Source organism: Alosa sapidissima, chromosome 4, assembly GCF_018492685.1.
Source record: "Alosa sapidissima isolate fAloSap1 chromosome 4, fAloSap1.pri, whole genome shotgun sequence".
In the NCBI taxonomy this organism is placed as follows: Eukaryota; Metazoa; Chordata; class Actinopteri; order Clupeiformes; family Clupeidae; genus Alosa; species Alosa sapidissima.
In genome coordinates, this window is record NC_055960.1 from 6,642,501 (window position 1) to 6,667,500 (window position 25,000).

The window sequence follows — 25,000 nt, forward strand, 5'->3', positions numbered from 1 at the left end:
ACATTAGAATTCATGAAGTGCTTTATCACGTTGAGACGCAGTAAAAATCAATACATTAACACTGAGAGGAGGTGATGCACTGGCGGAGATTGCCTTCACACTCTCTGACCTCCTCAGTCTCTCTGTGAGTGTCTCATTGGACAGACATAGAAACACACACACACACACACACACACGCACACTCTCTCTCTCTCTCTCTTACTCTCTCGCTCTCAAAGGAGGATTAGTACCACATTACTTTTTACTAGGCATTCTCTCTCCCTCTGTGTGTGTGTGTGTGTGTGTGTGTGTGTGTGTGTGTGTGTGTGTGTGTGTGTGTGTGTGTGTGTGTGTGTGTGTGTGTGTGAGAGAGAGAGAGATAGATAGAGAGAGAGAGAGAGAGAGAGAGAGAGAGAGAGAGAAGAGCGAGTAAGAGGGAGAAGATGTGTATCCATGAAAATGATCAATAGCTGTGTTTGGATGAATGAGAGCAGCACTACTACAATCAATAAAAATGTGCACAATATATATATATATATATATATATATATATATTCAGTTGCATCCACTTCTATATCTCTGAAGTGTTTCTGTGGATCTACAACTGTATGATTGTAGAATGTGTGTTATTAATGAATAAATGTTTCCATTTACAGAAAGTGTATGTATATGTATAGACTTATTTATGTGAATATGTATGTGCATGGATGCAGATCCATAGGCAGGTCCCAGTATATTTCTTGCACTGTATGTGTAAACTTACGTGTGTGTGTGTGTGTGTGTGTGTGTGCATGTGTGTGTCTGTGATGGGTGACGGGGGTTATTATTTTATGGGCTGCCGCTCTCCTCCAGCTGTGGCTGAATAAAGATTAAATTAAGATTAAAAAGGGAGTGGGAGGACTCGGCCCGGCGAGCCAAAAGAAGATGTTGTCAGTGCTATATTTATCTGAGGCCGCCTCCCCATTTTTATTTGTTAGTTATGAAGGGGCCCCGATCGTCAGATCCACAGCCACACTCTCTCAGTGAGGAGAAAGGGAGCACAGATAGAACACTGGATTACATTACGGAGAAAGAGAGAGAACTCGGAACTGTTAACTTGCACTTTGGATGTGAATCAAGGCCAAACACTAAAGGAAAAAAAAATATAATGATCTTACAAGTTTTGTACTGGGAAAATCATTACCATCTCAAAATAGTGTTACTTACTGCTGACAAATTACCCACTAATTAGTCTCTTGGTTGTGCTGCTTTTTACTGACAAAGCAGAAGGGCTTGAAAAGGAACAAAGTACGGAAGCAAAAGAATGCTCGTCCTATTTGTTTTCTTTCCCTGAGGTTAACAGCTGACGATAGGCCCTCTCTGTAAGTGTGACGGACTCTTGACAGACTCAGGTAGACTCGTGTCGAGGTAACAAGGTGTCGGCTGAATCCATGCAGCAAGCAGCACACAGATCACTTGTCAGCTCCTTAACGCATTCTGGAGTGTTCGGACTCACCGCCGAGATGAGCTCACAGAACTCACACACTCTCCTCCAGACAGACTTGTGCACTCACACACTTAGATGCCGGCTGTGGCATCGGGCTGTGTTTGGCCGAAAAAAACGTGTGAGCGAGCGCGCGGCCCTGCTAGCGGGCAGCGTGGGGAGGGGGACACAGGTGTGGCGCGGATGGGCCGCCAGGGGACATTTGTCACGAAGCGCTGGACGCAGCGGTGGTGCAGTCCGCTCTCCTGACAGGTGTCGCTTCAGCACTGAGGCACAGCTCTAAGCAAGGTGTCAACTCCACATCACATGGGTGAAGAGAGAGAGAGAGAGAGAGAGATGAGAAACAGACAGGGAAGAGGAAGGGTGAAGTGAGAGACAGAAATGAGGTGGCTGAATATGGATGAATGGAGAGGATGAAAGGAGAGCGAGGGAATGGAGGTGTAGAATGAGTGGAGCGACTGAGGTGGAGGAGGAGACGGTCAGAGAGGAGAGAGGAGAGACTGAGGGACAGGTTTTGGAGGTGCTGTTAGGAGTGGGAGCTCTGGCTCCTGTTGGGATTGAGCAGCTGCCATAATATTTACTGAGGAGCTGGGCGGACTCTTCACCAAAATCAATATGTGCTCTGTGGTGCACAGCCCCTCTGCACTCACCCTCGGCCTCCTCCTTCTCTCTCTCTCTTTCTCCCCCCTTCTCTCTCTCTTTCTCTGTATCATGTGGTGATATGTGGTTATGCCATGGTGTAGGTGTGACTGGGGGGGGGGCTACATTGTAGTGTCTTAAGGTGTTTTTGATCCATACAATGGTTCAATAAAAGGGGTTTTAAAAGTCAAAGTCTTTCTTTGTCTCCCCCATCTCTCTCTCTTTCTGTCTCATATTCTCTCTCTCTCTCTCTTTCTATCATGTACAAATACACACTGCCTGTTCCACCTCCCATCCCCAAAACCATACGCTGAATCTCCTACACTCTCTCTCTCTCTCTCTCTCTCTCTCTCTCTCCCCGCCTGTCTCTAACATAATCTGTTTCTTTCTCTGTCCCTCTTTGTCTTTGTCTGTTCTCTGTCACACCACAAGGTGTTTTTCCTCTCCCTCGTCCTCTCCACTGCCTTATTCGAACGTCCCCCTCTCTCTCTCTCTCTCTCTCTCTCTCTCTCTTTCCCTCTCTCTCTCCGTCACCTCCCCCACTCCCCTGGCGCCCTCTCTTCCTGCCTATCTTGGATAACCTGTGTCCAAATGTTTTATAATGGAGGCATGTTAATAATGAATGTCAGAGCAATTGGAGACAATTAAGAGTGTTGCCTGGGCCATTAATCCTGGGGACAGCTGGAGATCGAGAGAGAGAGAACAGAGGAGCAGAGAGGACAGGAGAGAGGGGGAATACAGGAGCAGGGAGGAGAGGAGAGGAAAAAGGGGGGACAGAGGAGGAGAGGGGACAGGAGAAAAGGGGAATAGAGGAGCAGGGAGGACAGGAGAGGAGATGAGAGAGGGGGAACAGAAGAGGAGAGAGGAGAGAAGAGGAGAATGGGGGACAGAGGAGGAGAGAGGAGAGGAGAGGGGATGAGAGGAACAGAGGAGAAGAACAGAGGAGAGGAGAGGAGAGAAGAGAGGCGATCCAGGAGGACAAGGGAGCGGTGGAAAGGGCAAGGAGGAAACCAGGGAGGAGAGGAGAGGAGTAGAGTGTTGGAAAGACAAGGGAGGAGAGGAGAGGAGTAGAGTGTTGGAAAGACAAGGGAGGAGAGGAGAGGAGTAGAGTGTTGGAAAGACAAGGGAGGAGAGGAGAGGAGTAGAGTGTTGGAAAGACAAGGGAGCGGCAATGACCAGGGGAGAGGAGTAGGAGGATAGTATGACCAGCTCTGTCCTTTTTTACATCCCATCACAAGGCAACAGCATATAACCTTAAAAAAGCTTGTTTGAGGCCACAAACTGTGACAGAAATGTTTATGGATAATGTGTATGCTGTTGAGCGATGCGTGTGACTGTGTGTCTGTGTGTGTGTGCCCACTGAAGAGTGTGTCAGCTGGCTTCTACAGGGAGTTGCTGGCACTAGTGCTTTTGTATTACATCTGTGTACAGCGGCCTGTCAGTCTGTCAGTTCCTGGAGGAGCTCCAGTGGTGCCAGATGTTCTTAGCACTTCTCCCGATCTCCTGAGTATATGAGGAACAAAAGAGCTCTGCAAATACCCACACGCCCATAGAATCTCCCTGTTAAAAGCCTTATGAATGCGGATATGATTAGATGCTTCAAAATGCTATTTCCAACAAAGCAGTATAAGTATTCCAGTCTCTCTACATTGTTCACAATCTCAAACTGTGTGCGTGCAGTACACGCACAAGTGAATGTTGAATGTCTATGCATGTGATCTGCATATGCACTGTAAGTTTTAGGGCATACGACTGCATCTGTGCATGCTCCTGTGTGTGTGTGTGTGTGTGTGTGTGTGTGTGTGTGTGTGTGTGTGTGTGTGTGTGTGTGTGTGTGTGTGTCTTTGTGCGCGCGCGACAGAGAGTGTGTGTCAGTGTGTGAGTAATGGCATTACATAAGTACACCATGCTACAGCACAGCTACTGCCCCCTTTATGTGTCTGCCACCATCATCAAAGGCATCGGATTGGTCCACCTTGGAGTAGGGCCCATAATGCTGGCCCTGTGATTGGCTGGCTTTTGTTTGAGAGCTTGCGAGGCGCGTGTGGGGGCAAGCGTGTGGGCGTGTAATCACACAAACTTGACCTGACACGCCGTGCCACCCTCCTGCCATGGCCCTGTCGTTCCCCGCAGCTGGGGAGGGGTTGCTAGGCGACACCCCAAAGGGGGTCCGTTAAAAGCCAGGGAGTGAGAACGGCAGGTGGGAACTTAACAGGAAAAAAGAAAACGGATAAAAAAGGAGAGAAATTGTGCGGGACGTGCGAGGTGGCGAGAGGTGACGCTAAGATGACATGAACGTGCTGCTGATCGGGCACTTGTGTCGTCTTTTCATTTTCCCTCCTGTACGCGCAGTGACGCATTCGCCTCTGAACATCATCACTGGCTGATTCTACGGATATATTCTATGAGACTGCACACAAACGCATGCAGGTTTACAAGACGCATTTAACAAAACATTCTTTTTTGTGGTTATTGTGTTATGTGGTTATTTTTCTGAACAAAAGCCTATTTGCATCATGCAGACATACAGCTCTTACTCTGACCTACTACTATTACCAGGTTCACATACATGCTGCAAATAAGATATCCAATGGAATTTGGTAAATTTGATGAATCTGGCAGTTTTAAGTAAAATCAAATTTCTATTTTCTGCATGATAATGAATTCAACCCACACCTAAAGTCTGATTATGTTAAAATAGTACTGACCAACCAGAATATTAAAGTCCACAGCATATGCTAACCAACATTGCATTATCAATGTGTGAGGTTTGCTATGCACAAACCCACTGCAAAAGGTCATTAATGTGATTCTATAAGACTGTCCATTATTGACTAATCCATTTAGACCGTCCATATTAAGTAAAAGACTATCACATTTAGTAAAAGTCTCATTCAGATAGGCAGTCAACCAAATCAAAACACCAATGCCCATGGGTGCACACAGAGGGACATCATCAGTTAGTCCTGCAGTGGTATCGGAATGGGGTGTTTGTGTGTCTATATGCACTTGAACCGTGTGTGTGTGTGTGTGTGTGTGTGTGTGTGTGTGAGACCGTGGAGGCTATGTGTGAGCAGAATTATCTTCAGGTGTGCAGGGTCTCTCCTCTCAGAAAGAGCAATGGGGTGCGGTACAGTGGGAGTGTAATTACTCTGTCAGGAGACGCCTCGTTAGCACCTCAACAACAGTCCACTACAGGGAACTCTCTCTCTCTCTCTCTCTCTCTCTCTCTCACACACACACAGGCAAATATGTCACAGAGATCCACACGTAGACGCTCAACAATACACATTCACCTAGGTACAGCCGCAAACACTTATTGTGCCATGTAAACCCTCCTTAACCAACCCAAGCACAAACTTTCACAACAAAACAAATTGTACTTAAATGTTTTCACTTTGAGCTCCATTTATCAATTTAACCACGGCCCAGTCCTGCCACTTTCTCTGACTGTGCCATAATAGCACAGCATAATTCTTCCAATGTCAGTCTGTTTTCTGCGTGCAGAGGCCTTGGGCTATTAACAGAAATGGTACACACTGCACTTCATCTAGGCAGACACACTCTTGAGTCAATCAACATGTGGTCCATCACAAAAACACAGCTATGTGATTAAGGGGACAATACATGCACATCCTCACTGTATTACTGTACACACACACACACACACACACACACACACACACACACAGAAGCACAGTTGAATGATGCTGTAATGAAAGAGGAGTGGTGTACTCACCATGGTCTTCTGCGCACATCATACAGATCAATCTTATTTGGTGCTCTCCATGGGGTGGCTGAGGAAAGGGAATGGACAGAGGTTGGCAGGCAGAGGGGATAGAGAGAGAGGGGGGGGGGGAGTAAAAGGTGACTCTTCAAACTGCTTTTAGATACAGAGTCTGCGATTTGTCACCACTTGTTGACGTCATGACGACATACATAACGTTGACACTTTTAAAATGCCCCATGCGGAGATGCCTATTTTACACCCTATTTCCAGAGTCAAGGCCAAATAATAGCTGACTAATGGAAGATGCTTCGCTAAATTAAGTGGTTGTTGTGGTGGGTGGCATCATAAGCTAGGATTATTGGTGACTATATTTATGGAATACACAGATGCACACACACACACACACACGCACGCATACACACACACACACACGCACGCATGTACGCACGCACACACACACAGACACACACACACACACACACACTTAAGTATGACATTTAAATACGTCGTACAGGACGTACGGAGCGAAATTCGTTGAGGGTATACTAAGAGTATAGTTATGCTTACTAACACCCTGAAGCAGTCTGCTGAAGTCTACTGTAAACGCAGAGAATCATTATAATGGTTCTGTGAACAAAAGAGGGGAACCTTTGGGGGTGTTGATCCTCTGGGGTTATAGATTACCCCTTTAACCTGTTTTACAGTACCCCTGCGGTGCATGAGGGAGGGCACACATGCCCCGTGTGGTGTGTGAGGGGCAGGATGCCAGCGTACCTGGGTAGTATCTGGTGACGCCAGTGGCGCTGCCGAATACCTGCCAGCGCAGGGAGGGGTCCTCCTGGCTGTTACTGATGAAGACGGGCTCCAGGGCCTGGGTCCAGTTCAGCTCGTTCAGGATGGTGGGGGCTGAAGCACACACACACACACACACACACACACACACATGCACACAGACAGAGAAAGAAAGAGAAAGAGAGAGAGAGAGAGAGTTAAAGTAAGTTCTACATCACTATGCTATCGGTGCTATATCCACACACAACAACATAAACTTCTGCTGAAATGTCAAAATATTGCAACAAATTGTCACATTGCGTTTTGTAGACTGTCAAGTCAAATCCAGTATCATAGACCTTGAGCAATGTGCCATAATATGCTTCCAAAGCTTCTCCCCAACCTGCCGTTTAAATACTCATATGTTGCCTGACTGTTGTAAAGTCTTTGTTCTGGTGATTTATTTCGCTCTTTTTCCTCCTCAAAACAACATTGATGTTTTGACATGAGTGCTCACAGCGCTACAGTGCGTTTGTGAGAAGCCGTATGACTCTCGACGGCGCTACTGAAGTCTGCTGCCGGAGTCTCCCGTCTGCCTCGCTTTGTGGCGGCGCTTGAATCCACTGGAAGGAAGTGGCAGTCGCGGTGTTAACGGGGAAAGTTGCAGCACACTAGAGAGAACAGTTCTGTTTTTTTTTTGCAATCTGGAACTTAATTGACAGTTGCCTGACAGACTGAGGAGTGGGTCTGTGTGAGCCAGCAGTATGATGCCAGAAAAGATTCACCATACCCTATCATACTCTCTCTCCATTTCTCTCTCTCCCTCTCTTTCTCTCTCTCTCTCTCACAGTTTCTCCCTATTTCTGCCATGACAGTGAGTTCAGGAAAGCACATTTTCATTACTCAGTAAGAGAGTAAGAGAGAGAGAGAGAGAGAGAGAGAGAGGTAGAGAGAGAAAGGGAGACAGAGAGAGGGAGGTAGAGAGAGAGAAAGGGAGACAGAGAAAGAGAGATAGAGAGAAAGGGAAGCAGAGAAAGAGAGGTAGAGATATACTGTAGAAAGGGAGACAGAGAGAGACAGGTAGAGAGAGAGAGAGGGTCAGAGAAAGAAAGAGCCATGTGAGCGATTACTCATGTGCTGAGCTCTGTGGCTGCTCGCCTCTGAAAGACATCAAAATGGAAATGTAGGCAGGCAGTGTGCCGACCACCTTCAGGAGACACAAACACACACACACACACACGCCAACCACCTTCAGGAGACAACAGCGTTGTGTGCGGGCCTCGCAGGAGCACTGCTGTGCCGCCGCTATCTGACCTTGGCTGAGGTGGCCGAGCGGCAGCGCAGAACCCCCGAGGGAAGGAGGAGGCGGGGGGTCGGACCACACCTGAAGATCACCTCATGGCCACATGAGATGGGAGACAGATAGAGATGCTGACTGGAACGGGAGATGTGAATAAAACATTGTTTGGTAAATAACGTCTGATTAAGCTGTGGATGGCATCCATCTTGTGTTTTTGCGTTTTCTTTTCCAGTCAGCGTCTAACAGTGTGTGTGTGTGTGTGTGTGTGTGTGTGTGTGTATGTGTGTGTGTGTGTATGTGTGTGTGTGTGTGTGTGTGTGTATGTGTGTGTTTGCCAAAAGGTCACCCTTATACAGTATCTCTCCTGTTAGCACATTTAGATGTGAGCGATATGTATATCCCGTCTCTCTCTCTCCCTCCCTCTCTCTCTTGTTCTCTTTCTCTCTCTCTCTTCGTCAGCCCTCCACCCCATCTAATCCATACGCACACATTTTCTTTCAGTGAGGAAAGCAGTTATTATTCAACAGCGTTTTACACACACACACACACACACACACACACACACACACACACACACACACACACACACACACAGAGAGAGAGAGAGAGAGAGAGAGAGAGAGAGAGAGAGCTTCTAAGAGGTGTAAGAGGGGCGATTAGTGGGAGCAAGGGGGAGAGGTGCTGAGCTGGGGAAGTTTGTGGCCGGCTCTGATGTAATTACATTACGGGAGGAGCCGATAAGCAGAGCTGGGACAGAGCACAACCTCTCATCCCCCCAGAGACGCAAATATGTGCAGCTACACACACACACACACACACACACAGACAGACACACACACACACACACACACACACACACACACACACACACACAGATTGCCCCTCTCTGTCACTAACACCACCAGCTCAGCAAATAAACCCTCATCATCCGTTTCTCCCCCAAGTTTCAATTAACCCCCACCCACATACACAAATATGTGTGTACGCACACACACAAACAAACACACACACACTCACACACGTCTCCCACCATCTATGAGGAGACACACACAATGTCTCCCACCATGAGTTGTCACAGGTGTGTGTGTAAGAAATGCATTCCTATGAAGATATACACACAATTTTATAAACGTAAAAATGCATAGACACAAAACTATGTGTGGACAATCTATCACATCATGCAGAAATATGTCACACACACACACGCAACCATACACGCACACATTCAAATACACATACATACACAGAAATATCAAAGAGAGGAGAGAGAGAGAGAAACTACCACTGGAAGGAAGGCAATATGCTCTATACATGAACATGCATACATACACACCACACCTCTGGTAGAATAATACTGAGCAATAATTTCACATACACACACACACACACAAACATGTGCACAGAGGGAGCGGCCTGAGGCATGACCTCTGGAGCAGTGTGTGTGTGAAGTGTTCTTCCTGTGATTAGTATGTGCATGTATTAACGTGATTAATGTGACCCTCCTGGTGAAGACTGGGGGAGCTGTTAACCCATCTGGCTCTTAAGGGGAGAGTTTACATGACGAAAATGTGTCATTACACTCACACATACATCCGGGAATGCACGTGCATACACAAACACACACACACACACGCACACACACACACACACGCACACACACACACACACACACACACACACACACACACACACACACACACACACACACTCCCATAAACACACGCCTTACGGGCACAAACAGATGAGAAGTAAATTCTTGCAAGTGTTAGAACACATTTCCTTTATAATTAAAGCAACACTAAAGAAGAATTGCTCTTGGGGTCACCCTACTGCTGAGAAGACCAATTGTTTGTTACCACTGTACAGTGCGATAAATGTCCGTCTCTTTAAAGGGACACCAGGCAACGTTTTCGTGTTAATTAATCATCTTCGTAAGTCGGTATAAGGTTAAATGACTCATTACAGGGCGAATGAAGAGTCTCTCGCCCGCCCCTACTGCCTGTGGGAAGAATATCCCGCTTGCAAGTTCGGTGTATCCTACCCACCGACCTTTAGTCTCACAAAGTCTCAGACATCGCGAGAAGCAGGATCAGTTTACATCCTGCATCCCCAGCACAGAGGCAGGCTAACGAAACGCTAGCGATTGTTGCAAACGTGTGTATAATGGCAGAGCCGGCGAAGAAGCAGCGAAAACCCTTGATGGAAGATGCAAAGAAAAGGAAAAAAGCTTCAGACCGAGCGAGGGTTCGCACACGTATCGACACATACAGATGCTAGGGGGAGCTTCGTAGAGAAAAAGCATCAGGCTTGCCTGGTGTCCCTTTAACAAACTATAAACGTAACTCAGAGACCAGATACAGTATCTTCAGAACTTGTTGCCATGGAAGTAAATCATACATTCACAATCAGGCATTTGATGTGGTTTGTCAGTCATCATTTTTGCAAGCACTCAAATCAGAACAAGAATAGTAACTAGCATGCTAGCTGTTGAAGCCAGTAGGAATAACATTAGCTAACCCAACGGCTAAACTGAGGAATGTGCAACTTTTCAGGATCGGACCTTTATTGTCATTGTTTGTAGGCTTACTAGAGTGACACACATCGCTTGCTGGCTACTAGTGGTGGGAGGGGTTCAGTGTCGTCCTATGGCAGTGTAGTCCTAGCGCGTAGTCCTATTCCAAGCCATGCAACCCTGCTCAGATTGCGCTCATTAGCCGCTCAAGGAAGAGAAGAGGAAGACACACAAAGACCAAGAGTGGACGAGTGTGTGGAGAAAAAAGAATGACTCCAAAATGCTCAATCCAAACTAACTGTCCTGAAAAACAGGTACAGCTGTCCTGTGTGTATAGGTGAGTTTGTATAGTGTATAGTGTGTGTGTGTGTGTGTGTGTGTGTGTGTGTGTGAGACAAATGAAGAGAGGGATGGTGGAGTGAGAAGAGAGTGGGCAGTTACTGAATTATTCAGCATATCCAGGTGTCTTTGATCCAAGGTGAGGATGAGTTTGTTAATGCTACATACACACAAAGACATGTGCACGAGTGCACACATGTGAATGTTTGCAAATGTTGAAATGCCTCTCTCTCTCTCTAATACACACACACGCACGCACGCACGCACGCACGCACGCACGCACGCACGCACGCACGCACGCACGCACACGCACACACACACACACACACACACACACACACACACCGTGGCAGGTCATCTGGCGTAGAAATATGAGTGTGGAGCAGATAAGAAAACCCAGGCACAGCCCCAACCCCCACACACCATTGATTTATTTGTGTGGGACGCGGCACAACTTCGCCGGACAGTTGATAAAAAGAAAAATATCCTCAGAGGGGAAATATGCAGGCTGTCAAAAGGCCCCCCCCCCACCCCCACCCAAACACACACTTAGTGTCGCACACACACACAAGCCTCGCTCCCCCTAGCATGTTAGGACCTGCACTCATCCCTCATGCTGAGCCCCCAAACCCACCCCCCCCCCCCGCCCCACACACACACACACACACACACACACAATGCTCAAAGGGTGATCTATTAGCTTACTTCCTGAGACATTTAGAGGTGCTCAAAATGCAGCACAGCTCCTCTCTCTCTCTTTCTCTCTCATTCACTCCTTCTCTCTTCCCCACACTGTTCTACCTAATGTTGCACGGTGCACCGATACTACAAAAGTATCGCAATACCCTGAAATTAAAAATGTCACGATGCCTAATTTTATTAGTATCGATACTTTTGAGAATGACCGTGTTCTTTTGAAGTAACATGTGTGTGCACAAGGCATGCTTCTAGCGCCTCCTCCCCTAACCTGTGGCTGTGCGTCTTTTCTCCTCACACACACGTAAGCGCAGCTGTCTTGCTAAACAGCGAGACATGGAGACATGGCTGCTAGTTCAAGTGATGCTATGGTAACACATCATAATAGGCTAATATCAAGTTGATTTGCTCACTTGCATCTCACAAGTTTGTGTTGCTAACCTACCTAGGCTGTGGGATTTTGGTCATTTAGGCCTACTCGTACAGTCTATGGACCTACTATTTGGGTTTAATGTCAATTAAAAAATCGGCTAAGCAACCATGTCAAACTTTTACATCTGAAGAGAGATCCTTGCTAACTATCCCGCTAGCTCAGGTCACGTTTGACAATTATTGCTCGATAAAATCATTAATGAACATTGCAGGACACTTATCTCTTCTATGATCCCAGAAAGATTTTCTTCGACTTGTACATTTACTTGTACATTTGAACATTTATTTTATCTAATGACATACAAAACATAATTAATTGCATCCACATATTCTTATGCGCTATGTGCAACTTTTATTCACTAGACTAAAACCGTCAATTAGACCTACACACCACATTAAAGTTATGCCTAAGTGTAATAGTTAAAAAAAATAGTTATAGTTTTAGAATAGTTTTCAAATTGCTAAATATATTTACTAGTAATTATGCAGAATATATGAAATATGACATAAGCCATCATTTTCCATGTGTGTTTGTGTGGAGAGAGTCAAGCAGAATCTGGGATGGCCACTGGTGTGAATGATCACACTACAGTATATTCAATATTACTGATGATGATGTCAAGGTGGTGGGGCCCCCAAATCAAATACATTTTTTAAAAAGTATCGAAGAAGTATCGAAATCGCAATTCTTGACTTGGTATCGGTATCGAAACATTAATTTTGGTATCGTGACAACACTAGTTCTACCAGTCCGTTGCTTCATTCTTCTTCTTTTCTGTTCTACCTTTCATTCTCTCTCCAGCCCTTCATTCCAGATATGTCACAATGCTCCCTCTCTCCTTCTCTTTTCTCCATCTCCATCCTCGGTCTGTCCATCCTCTCCTCCTCTTTTCTCTGAAGCTCATCTCTCTCTCCTGCATCCCCATCTGTCTAACGTTACATTCTTTCATTCTTTCCCTTCAGGTTCCTCTCATAGAGCACTTCTCCTCTACTTCCTCCTCCTCTCTCTTTCTTTCTTCCTCTCCCTCTCTCCCCTCCTCCCTCTCCCTTTCTTCCTTCTCCATCCCTCTTATGGGCAGGGGGCCATGCGCTGAGTAAACGGCTGGCAATTATGAGGGCCTGGGATTTATGGGCCTCTGTGCAGTTCTGGCATTGCTTACAGACGTTCAACCTCCCTCGCTTCTCTCTTCTCCTCTCCTCTCCTCTCTCTGCCTCCCTCCCTCCGTCCCTCACTCCCTCTCTCTTTCTTCAGCATGGGTCATGCTTGGCTGCTGCCATGATGACTAGTCTTTGTCCAGCTGGACGGCCTCCGTATGGATGACATTAACACTGTCTCTCCTCTCTCTTTTTCCTCCCTCTCTCTCTCTCTCTCTCTCTCTCTCTGTCTGTCTTCTCAACACTCACCCAATGCATAATCCAACAGAAGCCAGTGGCATGTGAGATTTGGAGTCTGCTATTCGCCCACAGATCAAAGTTTGGGACAGATTGGTGATCAATAACTTTCACCAATGCACATGAAAAGGGACGCTCTAACCTCCACCTACTACAGCAGTGTGAGGCCCTTTGTGAGTTGTGGTTCAGGAGTGTGAGTGTGTGTGTGTGTGTGTGTGTGTGTGTGTGTGTGTAATATATGGGAGAATAACATATGGTCCTAGGGGGTGCTGGAGATTTGTCATAACTAACCTCTTTCAGAGCAAAAGCAGGGAAGACGCACCGTTACTCACCGACGTGGCTGATAAACTGACAAGGGAATGATAGCTTAACCTGACCTTCTGGAAACAAACTCACACATCTACCCTGCACACACCGGTGGGTGAAATATCACTGGAATACAAGAGCACACACACACACACACACACACAGATGCCCACACTCGCACAAAAGCACTCACTCACACACACACACACATGCACACACACACACACACACACACACAGATCCTTACACTCGCACAAAAGCACTCACTCACACATATACACACACACACATGCACACACACACACCAGCACAGAGTGAATTAGTCTTCTTCCTGAAGCTGACGGTGTTGGGTTATATCCTGTCTAATCTTTCATTCTCGTTGCATTCCTCATTCAAACAAATCCTTTAAAATGTATAGCCATCTTTTCCCCAAAGACACATCATCAAACACACACACGCAAACATTCTCTCTCTCTCTCTCTCTGTCTCTCTCTCTCTCTCTCTCACACACACACCCACACACTTTACAATTCTGCTGTTTCTCTCTACACTCAAACTCGTTTGCGTGCTTATTCGACTTCTGGCTCACTGCGGGGCTGATAAGGCAAAGGCCATTGAATTAAATGGCCACCACCCGCATGCTCTCTATCAAATAATGCCACCGCTCCTTCAGAAAGCCAAATATGAGACCGGCGAGGGGGACGCCGCAAAGGGGTGTAGAGGCGGGTGGAGGGGTGGGGTTGGGGGTGTGGGGGGGAGGGCACTGGGGCACGTGGGGGCAAGGGCAGGAAGCGGTGTCACAGGAGGAGGAAAAGAGATTTTTTAATTAAAACGACACAGTAAACGGTAAACAAATGGAATATAATTTGTGAGCTTGGTGGTGAGTGAAGTGTGCCGGCTGTTCTAATTAGCGTGCGAGCGAGTGATAGTGCCCCTTCAGTGAGCTCACACAGAGGGGAGGAGGGAGGGAGCGAGAGAGCGAGAGAGCAAGAGGGAGGAGAGGGGGGGAAAAGAGGCTGAATGGAAACAAACCAGTGAAAAAAGCATAAAGCTCTCTGCCCTCCTTTTTGCAAAAACAGATTACAAATCCCCTCTCCTACTCTCTCCGAAGGCCTATGCTTATGTTTGGCATCTTCAGTTCTGGCTAATAACCCAAGGTCTTGAAACAAACACGTGAGCGCGTACACACACACACACACACACACACACACACACACACACACACACACACACACACACACACACAAACACACACACCCACAGGAAAACTTCTCAAAAAATCAGGGAGCTCAGAGCTGAGTGTATGTGTGTGTGTGTGCGCGTGTGTGTGTGTGGGTGTGTGTGTGTGTGTGTGTGTGATTGTTTCAAGTAATCTGAGCAATATCTATTCTTTTGAACTCCAACCCCTTATTTTTTCCATGGAAGCGGCGAAGGGGACAGTGCTGGAGTCTGTGATGTGTGTCCAGCGCGTCTGGCGGCTCCTGGGAATGAAGATCCCTGCTCTGCTCCTCTCCGCTCCTCTCTGCTCCTCTCTGCTCTGCTCTGCTCCGCTCCTCTCTGCTCTGCTCCTCTCCGCTCCTCTCTGCTCCTCTCTGCTCCTCTCTGCTCTGCTCTGCTCCTCTCTGCTCTGCTCTGCTCCTCTCTGCTCCTCTCCGCTCCTCTCTGCTCTGCTCCTCTCTGCTCCTCTCTGCTCCTCTCCGCTCCTCTCTGCTCCTCTCTGCTCCTCTCCGCTCCTCTCCGCTCCTCTCTGCTCCTCTCCGCTCCTCTCTGCTCCTCTCTGCTCCTCTCCGCTCCTCTCTGCTCTGCTCCTCTCTGCTCCTCTCTGCTCTGCTCCTCTCTGCTCCTCTCCGCTCCTCTCTGCTCTGCTCCTCTCTGCTCCTCTCTGCTCTGCTCTGCTCCTCTCCGCTCCTCTCTGCTCCTCTCTGCTCCTCTCTGCTCCTCTCCGCTCCTCTCTGCTCCTCTCTGCTCTGCTCCGCTCCTCTCTGCTCTGCTCCTCTCTGCTCTGCTCCTCTCTGCTCTGCTCCTCTCTGCTCCTCTCCGCTCCTCTCTGCTCCTCTCTGCTCTGCTCCGCTCCTCTCTGCTCCTCTCCGCTCCTCTCTGCTCTGCTCCTCTCTGCTCCTCTCTGCTCTGCTCTGCTCCTCTCCGCTCCTCTCTGCTCCTCTCTGCTCCTCTCCGCTCCTCTCTGCTCCTCTCTGCTCTGCTCTGCTCTGCTCCTCTCTGCTCCGCTCCTCTCTGCTCTGCTCTGCTCCTCTCTGCTCCTCTCTGCTCCTCTCTGCTCTGCTCTGCTCCTCTCTGCTCCTCTCTGCTCTGCTCTGCTCTGCTCCTCTCTGCTCTGCTCCGCTCCTCTCTGCTCCTCTCCGCTCCTCTCTGCTCTGCTCCTCTCTGCTCCTCTCTGCTCTGCTCTGCTCCTCTCCGCTCCTCTCTGCTCCTCTCTGCTCCTCTCCGCTCCTCTCTGCTCCTCTCTGCTCTGCTCTGCTCTGCTCCTCTCTGCTCCGCTCCTCTCTGCTCTGCTCTGCTCCTCTCTGCTCCTCTCTGCTCCTCTCTGCTCTGCTCTGCTCCTCTCTGCTCCGCTCCTCTCTGCTCTGCTCTGCTCTGCTCCTCTCTGCTCCGCTCCTCTCTGCTCTGCTCTGCTCTGCTCTGCTCCTCTCTGCTCCGCTCCTCTCTGCTCCTCTCTGCTCTGCTCTGCTCTGCTCCTCTCTGCTCCGCTCCTCTCTGCTCTGCTCTGCTCCTCTCTGCTCCTCTCTGCTCTGCTCTGCTCCTCTCTGCTCTGCTCTGCTCCTCTCTGCTCTGCTCCTCTCTGCTCCGCTCTGCTCTGCTCTGCTCTGCGCGGCGCGGCGTGACTCTTGTGTCAGGTGGAGGAGGTCTTCTGTGGAAGGCTCACTCCATTTAAGCTCCTCTGATTGGAATCGCTGGCGCTCCGAAAGCCCTTCCATTTCTCACTAACGCCCCACACTATCTCACCATCTCACAGACTAAAGCTCTCCAGTTATATAGAGCCCCAATCACACTCGCACTCCCTCTCACGCACACACACACTAACACACACACACACACACACACACACACATATACTATACACACTCACAAACACATCAAACACATACAAAGGCACATGCATATAGCCAATAAAATGTCTGCACACTGCACAATTACACCTTGAGTTTATAGAAATGCATGTATATTTGTGTATCTGTAATGTTATGAAACTATCTTGAAGTGTGTAAATAAAGTGCATGCACACACCCTCTCTGGCACAATGTGTTTTTATAACATCTTATTCACAGGCATTCATATTTCCTGTCCACACACACACACACACACACACACACACACACAGCCTGTGGCCGTCCAGCATGCAGCTGCCCAGCCCCGTGCAGGAATGCTGGTGCGCTTCTCCCAGTGGTGGTTTGTGTCGGTGTATTGTTTGCCTCTCCCCTCCTCGCCTCCCCAGGAGAAAGGAGCGTGGTGGTGGCGGCAACCGCCGCATCTGCCGGAAGGTGCTTAATCCCCTCGGTGACAACAAGCAAAAGCCGCGCTTTTACCCCATCTTTCATCCGCACACACAATTAGTCACTCCATTCTCCCCTAATAACTCCCCTTTTTCCTGCCTCTATCTTGCAGCACAATGGCGGCACGACAACACAAACCCCAGTCAGGGGCAGAGAAGAGAGTCGCAGTGCATAGGAGGATTTTTAAAATCCTTTCCTTTCTCAACTACTCATTCTCCTTTTCTTTTTACCCCCTTGTCTCCTTCTCCTCCTGCACAGCTAAATAAAGAATGTGGAGCAGCTAGGTTTGATTAGGGAAGCGTTTGGTATTGACAAATCCAGAGGGTTTCGGCGCGAGCGGCTTTTTCGTCCCCTTCAGCTGTCGTTTAGATGGTGAGAGTGGATGGCTGGGGCGAACGTGAATAGGTAAAAAAAAAAAAAGAAAAAACGATTTTGCCGCCCGAGCGCTATGCTCTTCAGCTGACAAAAGAGCAATCAACACATCCTCTTTTATTTTTCTCGAGGTACCTTCAATTATCACAGAGACGAGACGAAGAGCATGGCACGAACAAGAGAGACAAATTATCCAGACAACTGAAGCTGGAAATAGTTGGCGGAGAGAAAGGGGGGGGGGGGGTGCAAACAATCAAAGACACTCGACAGAAGAATGGATAAAGGATGAATTTTGATCTCTGTGGCAAACGCTGGATGCCTTTTTCCCACAATGCCGAGCGCCTGAGGAGCAGAGGGAGGGCCGGCGAGTGTGAGGCTCTGGGGTGTGTGAGGCTCTGGGAGAGGCCAGGTGCTGATCAAGCCTGGAGGTTGAGGCACATGTCATAACTGACCTCCAGAAATCAATGCGGATTTCCCAACACTTACTATCCGCCAGTGCTGACCAGAAACACAGACACACACACACACAAGGAAATGTCCATAGAAGCCCAAATCCTACACACACATTCCACACAGATGCATAGATCACAGCCTTAAACACAGGCAGTCAAGCAAACACAAATAATCATCCTTTTTCCGCTGCTTTGTGCCATGTCTGCTCTGTGCTGTGGTCATGTCTGTGTCGACTCTCTCTACTCGTCTGCCATTTCCCCCTCATAACCCTCATACAACAGCAGGGGGCAGTCTACTCCCCTCTGCCTCTAGGCACCTGTGGCACAGACCTGGAACTCTGAGTCCCTCCCTTCCACTACCCTCAGTGGTCAAAACAAACCATCTGACAATTCTATTCATTCTGCATCATCAGTGCAGGGGCAAGTGTCCCCCTCTCTCTCTCCCCTGCCATCCTCCACGGTTCCCCCCTCCAAGTCTTGACCCCTTGGAGAGGAGGTCTCACCCCCACTACTGCTTCACTTTGAGTGGCCGCCCCTTGAATCCCTCTCTACCCGCCCGTGTCCATTCCATAGGCATCAATAATTAGCTGAAAGCCACGCGTCTGTTTGACCCGGGCTAATTAGAAAGTTTGCAGGCTTGGCAGCGGGAGCACGCGGCAGGATAATGAATCATAAAATGGTTCATTACGGAGCCGAGGGAACGCTCTCAATCTCAATAAACGGACATGGGGACCCTGGCAGACGAATCAAACCGGGACGCGCACGCCGCCTCATTTAGTCACTGAAAGGAACACAATGGACAAAAAAAACCCCCCTGAAAAAAACGAAAAAAGAAAAACACTTCACTCTAAATGGCTTCTATTATTAAAGTGTCTCTCTTTTCTTTCTCTCTCCTCTTCTCCCTTCTCCCTCCTTCCTCCTTTTCTCTCTCTCTCTCTCTCACACCCTCTCTTGTCCTTCTTTGGATGAGTTCGATGGGAAAAAAGTCTAGCCTTGTGAAATCATTGTGAAACATGACACACATTTATGTCGAGTCATATTAAAAAAAAAGTTCTTAGCACGTCTATCTCTCTATCTCTCCCTCCCTCTCTCCCTCTCTCTCTGGCGGCCCTGACAGCACACATGACCGGAGGAGATGGGTCCTGAGCGGAGCTTGCTAGTGCGTGGCCACTGGACACGGCAGCAACGCGGAGGGGGGCTCGGAGGGAAACTGTAAGGTTCTGCTACACATCCCCTCTCGTTCAGAACCAGCCTGAAAACAAACACGGCAAATACTATTATCGCCCGTGACGGGTAACCCAGCGATACGCCGAACCAATCTTATGCATATACAGTACATGGGGGTTATGAGGAAGCACATTACAAACACAGCAAAACAAGATCTCGAGACAGTTTTGGGACCTTGATTTCTCTGCTTTCCAGTATATAGGAACTGTGCCTTGCTTTTGTCTTCCTTCTCTGTCACCAAAATGGCTGTCTTTCTGTGTCAGGATCCATAAAATACCCACAGTCCTGATTGTCCGTGAAGTAGTGGACAAGGCACCGGAAACGGTGATTCACGGCTATACATTAACGGTGATTCACAAGGCTTGGCTGTGTTGCCGCGACTAAGGTTATTTCAGTATTCCTGGAGCGCCACTCACAGTCTTGCTTCTCTTGGAAGTAATTGAGTGTGCGCCTCCTAAACAGTACATGCCCATTGAAGATTACCTGTGCCTTTTAAGGAGCATGACCATATCAATTATCACATCCAAATGCCTGTCTGCCGGGCTGGCAGGGTTGCCAAAGCAACACTGAGTCACTTCCAACAGGAGACATTCCGCCAGACATTCCATCGCTCTCTTTCTTTCTTTCTCTCTCTATCATTCTCTCTTTTCTCTTTTTCTCTAGCCATCCTTCTCTCCGTCTCTCTCTTTTCTCTAGCTGTCTTTCTCTCTCTGTCTGTCTGTCTGTCTCTCTCTCTCTCTCTCTCTCTCTCTCCCTCCCTCTCTCCCCCTCCCCCCCCCCCCCCTCTCTCTCTCTCTCTCTCTCTCTCTCTCTCTCTCTCTCTCTCTAAGACATGTTTTGGTGGGGGTTAGCAGTTGGCCTTTTCCAAACTCCCTACCATTCAGCTGGGTGCCCACATGATGCCCGGTGGCCACGGCAGTTGGCATGCGAGCGGCACCGCCGGGGTCTGATTTGTTCGAGAGGCTGGCATCGGCAGCTTACACCCCCGCAGGGTTCCCTCCCCGTGCCCGTAAACAGAGGCTGGCGGCAGGCCAGCGGCCCGCGAGGTGGCGGCGGCGGTGGCGGCAGTGGAGGCGGAGCGAGTACTAGCGCCCGCTGATGCTATTTAACGGCCCCTGGACTCCCGCAGACCGGCCCTGTCCCACTCGCTTGAACGCTCCTCATTCTCATAATCAAGCTTATCAAACTGGGGCTGCAGGGGCTCAGCTGTGAGACGCACGCGGAGCCTTTAGCTCGCCCTGCGAGTGGTGAACAGCGCCGGGGAAGGCTCACCAGGGCAGCGTGATTAAATATGCTATTGAACTCTGTCCCTTGAGAAGTTGTGCCCGTCTGAAAAGCTCAGACTGCCATCGAGGTTTCGCTCGGCTCCCAGTGCCTTTGTCCCAGTCCTGAAAGTGCTGCTTTAGCACCTGCTGGTGCAGCTGGCTTACAGTCTAAATATAGAAACATACAATACAGGAAAATGAAATGAAAAGTCTTCAGTGAATGTTGGGGAGCATGACTATATTAAAATGGCAATACATGTCCAAATTTTGTCAGCACTCAATAATGAATGAGGTCTCGCACACCCTACTGGCTGCACAGACCAGACATAACGCATTGAATTGCATGTTTTTTTCTCTTCCCAAAGTGCATCTAAATTTTCTTGAGACATGCGATTTAGAGTAGCCTACATCACACTCAAGTCAACTGAGGACACAGGGCTTACATAACTGCAGTGATGTAGTGTAGTTAGCTGTAGTGGGTATACTGTGGTGTAGTCTAGTTAGCTGTAGTGGGTATACTGTGGTGTAGTCTAGTTAGCTGTAGTGGGTATACTGTGGTGTAGTCTAGTTAGCTGTAGTGGGATACTGTGATCAACCCCAAATGTTAATACGTATCCTTGCCTATTTGAAGTGGGTATACTGCATAGTCCTGTTTATCATGTAGACTACACCACTGCATAACTGCATCCATAGCTACCATCGGTTCACCCATGCCAGGGCATCCCTAGCTCCGCTCGAGCATCCCCACTGCGTTTTCTCCTCCCTCTCCTCCTCCTTCCCTCCTTTGCTGCCTCCCTCCATCTCCGTCTCCCTCCATCCCAGCGGTCAGGCCTGTGTTAATTGAGGCTGAGGCCGGGCTGGCTCCTCTGTGGCTTCTGGAGCACCACTTCGGCCCTCGGCGTCAAAAAACTACTTAAGAGCTTTTTGACCTCCGTGAGAAACGGGTCCCGGCCTCTTGTGTTTTTGCAGCCGGGCCCATTAAGCTGTAGCAGCCACTCGTGAACCCCCCCCCCCCCCCCGCCCGTCCTCCTCCTCCTGCTCCTCCTGCACTGCGTTAGCGGAGTGGCGCGTTAGCGGTGGCCACCCTCTGCAGGCCCCACGGCCCAGGCGTCTGCCCAGCCTCCCTGCCAAGGTCGCAGCTCTTAATCAGGCCCCGTCCTGCCACGTTGGACACTTCTGCTGCTGAAATAATTCCACCAGACCACTTCATTAGCTGCCTCTGTCCGCACCACTCTGCTCCGTAGCTGAAACTGTGTTAATGTCGGCCTTGCTGCAATAGCACTGGAGGGCTCTGTTTTTTTTTGCTGTTGGCAGACACTTTATTAGTAAATGTTCCAAACTCCCTACCATTCAGCTGGGTTCCCACATGATGGCCGGTGGCTGCAGCTGTTGGCATGCGATGTTGATGTTGAGACCTTGTACAAAAGCTAGCCAGCATTTTCACCAACAGGATTCCTATTTTTGTTCATTATTAAGCTTGAACTGATCAATGACTAGTCAGACAGAACTAGAGTACTGAATGTCGACTTGAATTGCTATCTGTTCCTCCTGTGCTGGGTTTGCATTAGCTGGATGCTAGAGTGACAACTGTGTGCTGCCGTCCCAAAACTTTAAGTTATTGTCAACCTTTCGCACAGTTTCTGTTTCTCCTCCCCCGAGCATCCTGTCTGCTGAAACACAGGCAGAGGAAGTGGAGCTAATTTGAAGTTAACGAGGGCAGTCATCTTCCCCTCTTATATAGGGCTTCTGGTTGTGATCAAAAATAGCCAGCTTTTATGACATTGTGGCTCAGAGCAGCGCGTGCGTGTGTGTGTGTGTGTGTGTGTGTGTGTGTGTGTGTGTGTGTGTGTGTGTGTATGTGTGTGTGTGTGTGTGTATGTGTGTGTGTATAACAGACAGATTAAGAGTGTTAATTTAGTCCTGTATGTATCTGAGTGTGGTACTCACAGCCCTTGTAGATGTCTGTGGGGATCTGCACCGCTGTGTATGAGTAGTTGACCTTGTTCTTGAAGTTGGGATCATCGACGAAGTCTAACTTCAGTGAGTTGGAGTTTGCCAGCAGATTCTCTCCATCTTCCTCTGACTGAAGAAGAAGAAGACAAAACTTTTGAGTGTCTACACAAACTTAAACAAACTCTCTCTCTCTCTATCTCTCACATACTCACACACTCTTACAGTCTCTCTCTCTCGCACACACACACACACACACACACACACACACAAACACACGCACACACCATTTCTCTCTCTGGTACGCAACACACTCTTTTATACATAAAGTGAAAGCTATCAAACTCCAGTTACAGAATTGAGAAGAAAACATGACAATGACCCCATACAAAGTGCAAAATGAGGAACTCTACAAATGAGAATTTACATTCTAGGCTCTGATCCCATCTCTCAACACAATGCAACATATCAAAGGAAGGATACGCACATACAGCACACGCACGCACACACACACACACACACACACACACACACACGCAGAAACCTGAGGAAAATCAATTAGCGTCCGAGATGGCTATCACAGTCTTATTAAGGTTCAGCACAGATTAACCTCTGTCAATAGCCCCGCAAACAAAACCACTCAACAGTAGGCTTCCCCATCGCCCAACAAGAAGGAAGGGCCGAGGAAGTGCTGTCCATCTTCAATCGAATGGTCTGCAGAGCATTCCTGCTAATTAGCATTTGAATAGCTCTCAAATTGAATAGCCATAGCCACACACACACACACACACACACACACACACACACACACACACACACACAAATGTGCACTCACACACACACGCATATAGAAATACAAAAGAAAAAAGACACAGGTTTCTGACAGTCAGGGTCAATTGCCTTGCAAACCATGCAATATGTGTATTGTGTACTGGACAGCTAACAGGGCAAACGCATTTAGCAAACCCTACACAGAACATCACAGGACCGATATGCTGAAGGAAAGAGAATCCGATTCAGTCTGACTCAGTCATGGGTGTGTGATATGTTCTGTTGTACATGCCCTTAATGCATGTAGCCCTTGTTGCGTTAGCCATCATATATAAGCAGTGTTGGGAGTAATGCATTAAAAAAGTAATGTAATTACAGTAATGCATTGCTTTTTGCTGTAATGCAGTAATGTAAGGCATTACCAATACAATTTCAGTAATATTTTACTCGGTACAATTCTCTGTAACTGAAGTTACTTTGCTTTTTAATCCAAAATTGAGAAATGCTCAATTGGCACCAGAGAATATTATCCAAGAATTAAAAAAAGTAATCTATGCTGGTCCTGGAATTTGATTGCCTTGTTTAGATGACTGTAGAAAGGGAATTTGAGTTATCTCTGCCATTCATGCAACAGATCTAACATGGTTAGGCTATACTACTCATTTCAAGCAGTGAGAATAACTAAAATGTTTCTTTTACAGACAAAGATCATAGCCATTATTCTCAAACTATTTGCATAGTCTACACCAAAGTGGAAGGAAAGGCAACCAGCAATGATGAGAACCATTTAAAGTCAACATGCAATTTCACTATGGCTATATTTTACTATATTAAGTTGTGAGTGACCTTTGGCCTTTGGGGCCTACATTGTCCCATAAGCCATAACTGCAACCATTATATTGTTCTTTTGTTTGCCTTAAGCTTAGCTCAGTCATTATGCCATACCACATCACCTCCTGCCGTGTAATGAGCTGCATTGAACACATGAAGATCTATTAAGAACACCAAATCCATATTTCCTGTTATTTTGGTGAAAGTAATGTAAACGTAGTGTAATGCCTTACAATTCAAAGACAGTAATATTGTAATGTAACAAATTACTTTGAGATTACAGTAACAAGTAATAAATAATGCATTACGCTTTTGAAGTAATTTGCCCAACACTGTATATAAGGAGTGAATGGTTGTGTGCCTGTGGCTTGTGAACGTATGTTGCTGTGTCTGCTGCCCTTTATCTAATCTTATATTACGTATATTTCTGCCTGCCATTGTGAAAAATATACATTTATACCATATTTCAGATGAATGAGGTGCTGCCGCATGAGGACAAAAGAAATTCAGAAATATTTTTTTTCCATTAGTGTGACATTTTGGGTTCAATCTTGATAAGTTGGGGATGCGAGAAATGTCTAGCCTTTTCCTCAGACCAGCTGTCGGAGAGGAAATGGGATCTTGATCTGAATGCTGAGACCAAGTGATTGGTTTATTTTTATGTGAATTATTTCTTCCTTGGCCAGGACTCATTTCTGAAAACAAACCTATGATGCCATGAAATTCTACAGGCTCCCACTGATACTACTAAACACAGGAGCACATACAGAAACATATTTAAACACTTATTGTCTTGTCATGCCACATACTAACATATAAAATTCTATCATACAATTAAAATATCCATTCAATTAATATATATATATATAAGTTAAGTTAATTTTAAATTAGCTAATGTGACAATAAACCAGCTTTTTGACATCAGTGATGCTGTTTTATTCATGGTAATAAATAACTGCTGTTGTGATATATCTGAATCTTGACATCATTTATAAAGTCTATTCTATTTTCATGTAAACACCAACACAACCCTATTGACAAACA

At 47.5% G+C, this 25,000-nt stretch overlaps 1 protein-coding gene across 3 annotated transcripts in view; it reads right to left on the reverse strand.

The window, feature by feature from the left end:
• Positions 1-25,000, reverse strand: part of cacna2d2a (calcium channel, voltage-dependent, alpha 2/delta subunit 2a) — a 213,579-nt gene that overhangs the window by 56,901 nt on the left and 131,678 nt on the right. For all 3 annotated transcript variants that reach the window (XM_042090856.1, XM_042090854.1, XM_042090853.1), the window contains 3 exons: positions 22,352-22,487; positions 6,606-6,737; positions 5,841-5,898 (listed from right to left, as the gene is read on the reverse strand). In XM_042090856.1, coding sequence (XP_041946790.1) covers positions 5,841-5,898; positions 6,606-6,737; positions 22,352-22,487 — 326 coding nt within the window. The remainder of the gene's footprint in view (positions 1-5,840; positions 5,899-6,605; positions 6,738-22,351; positions 22,488-25,000) is intronic.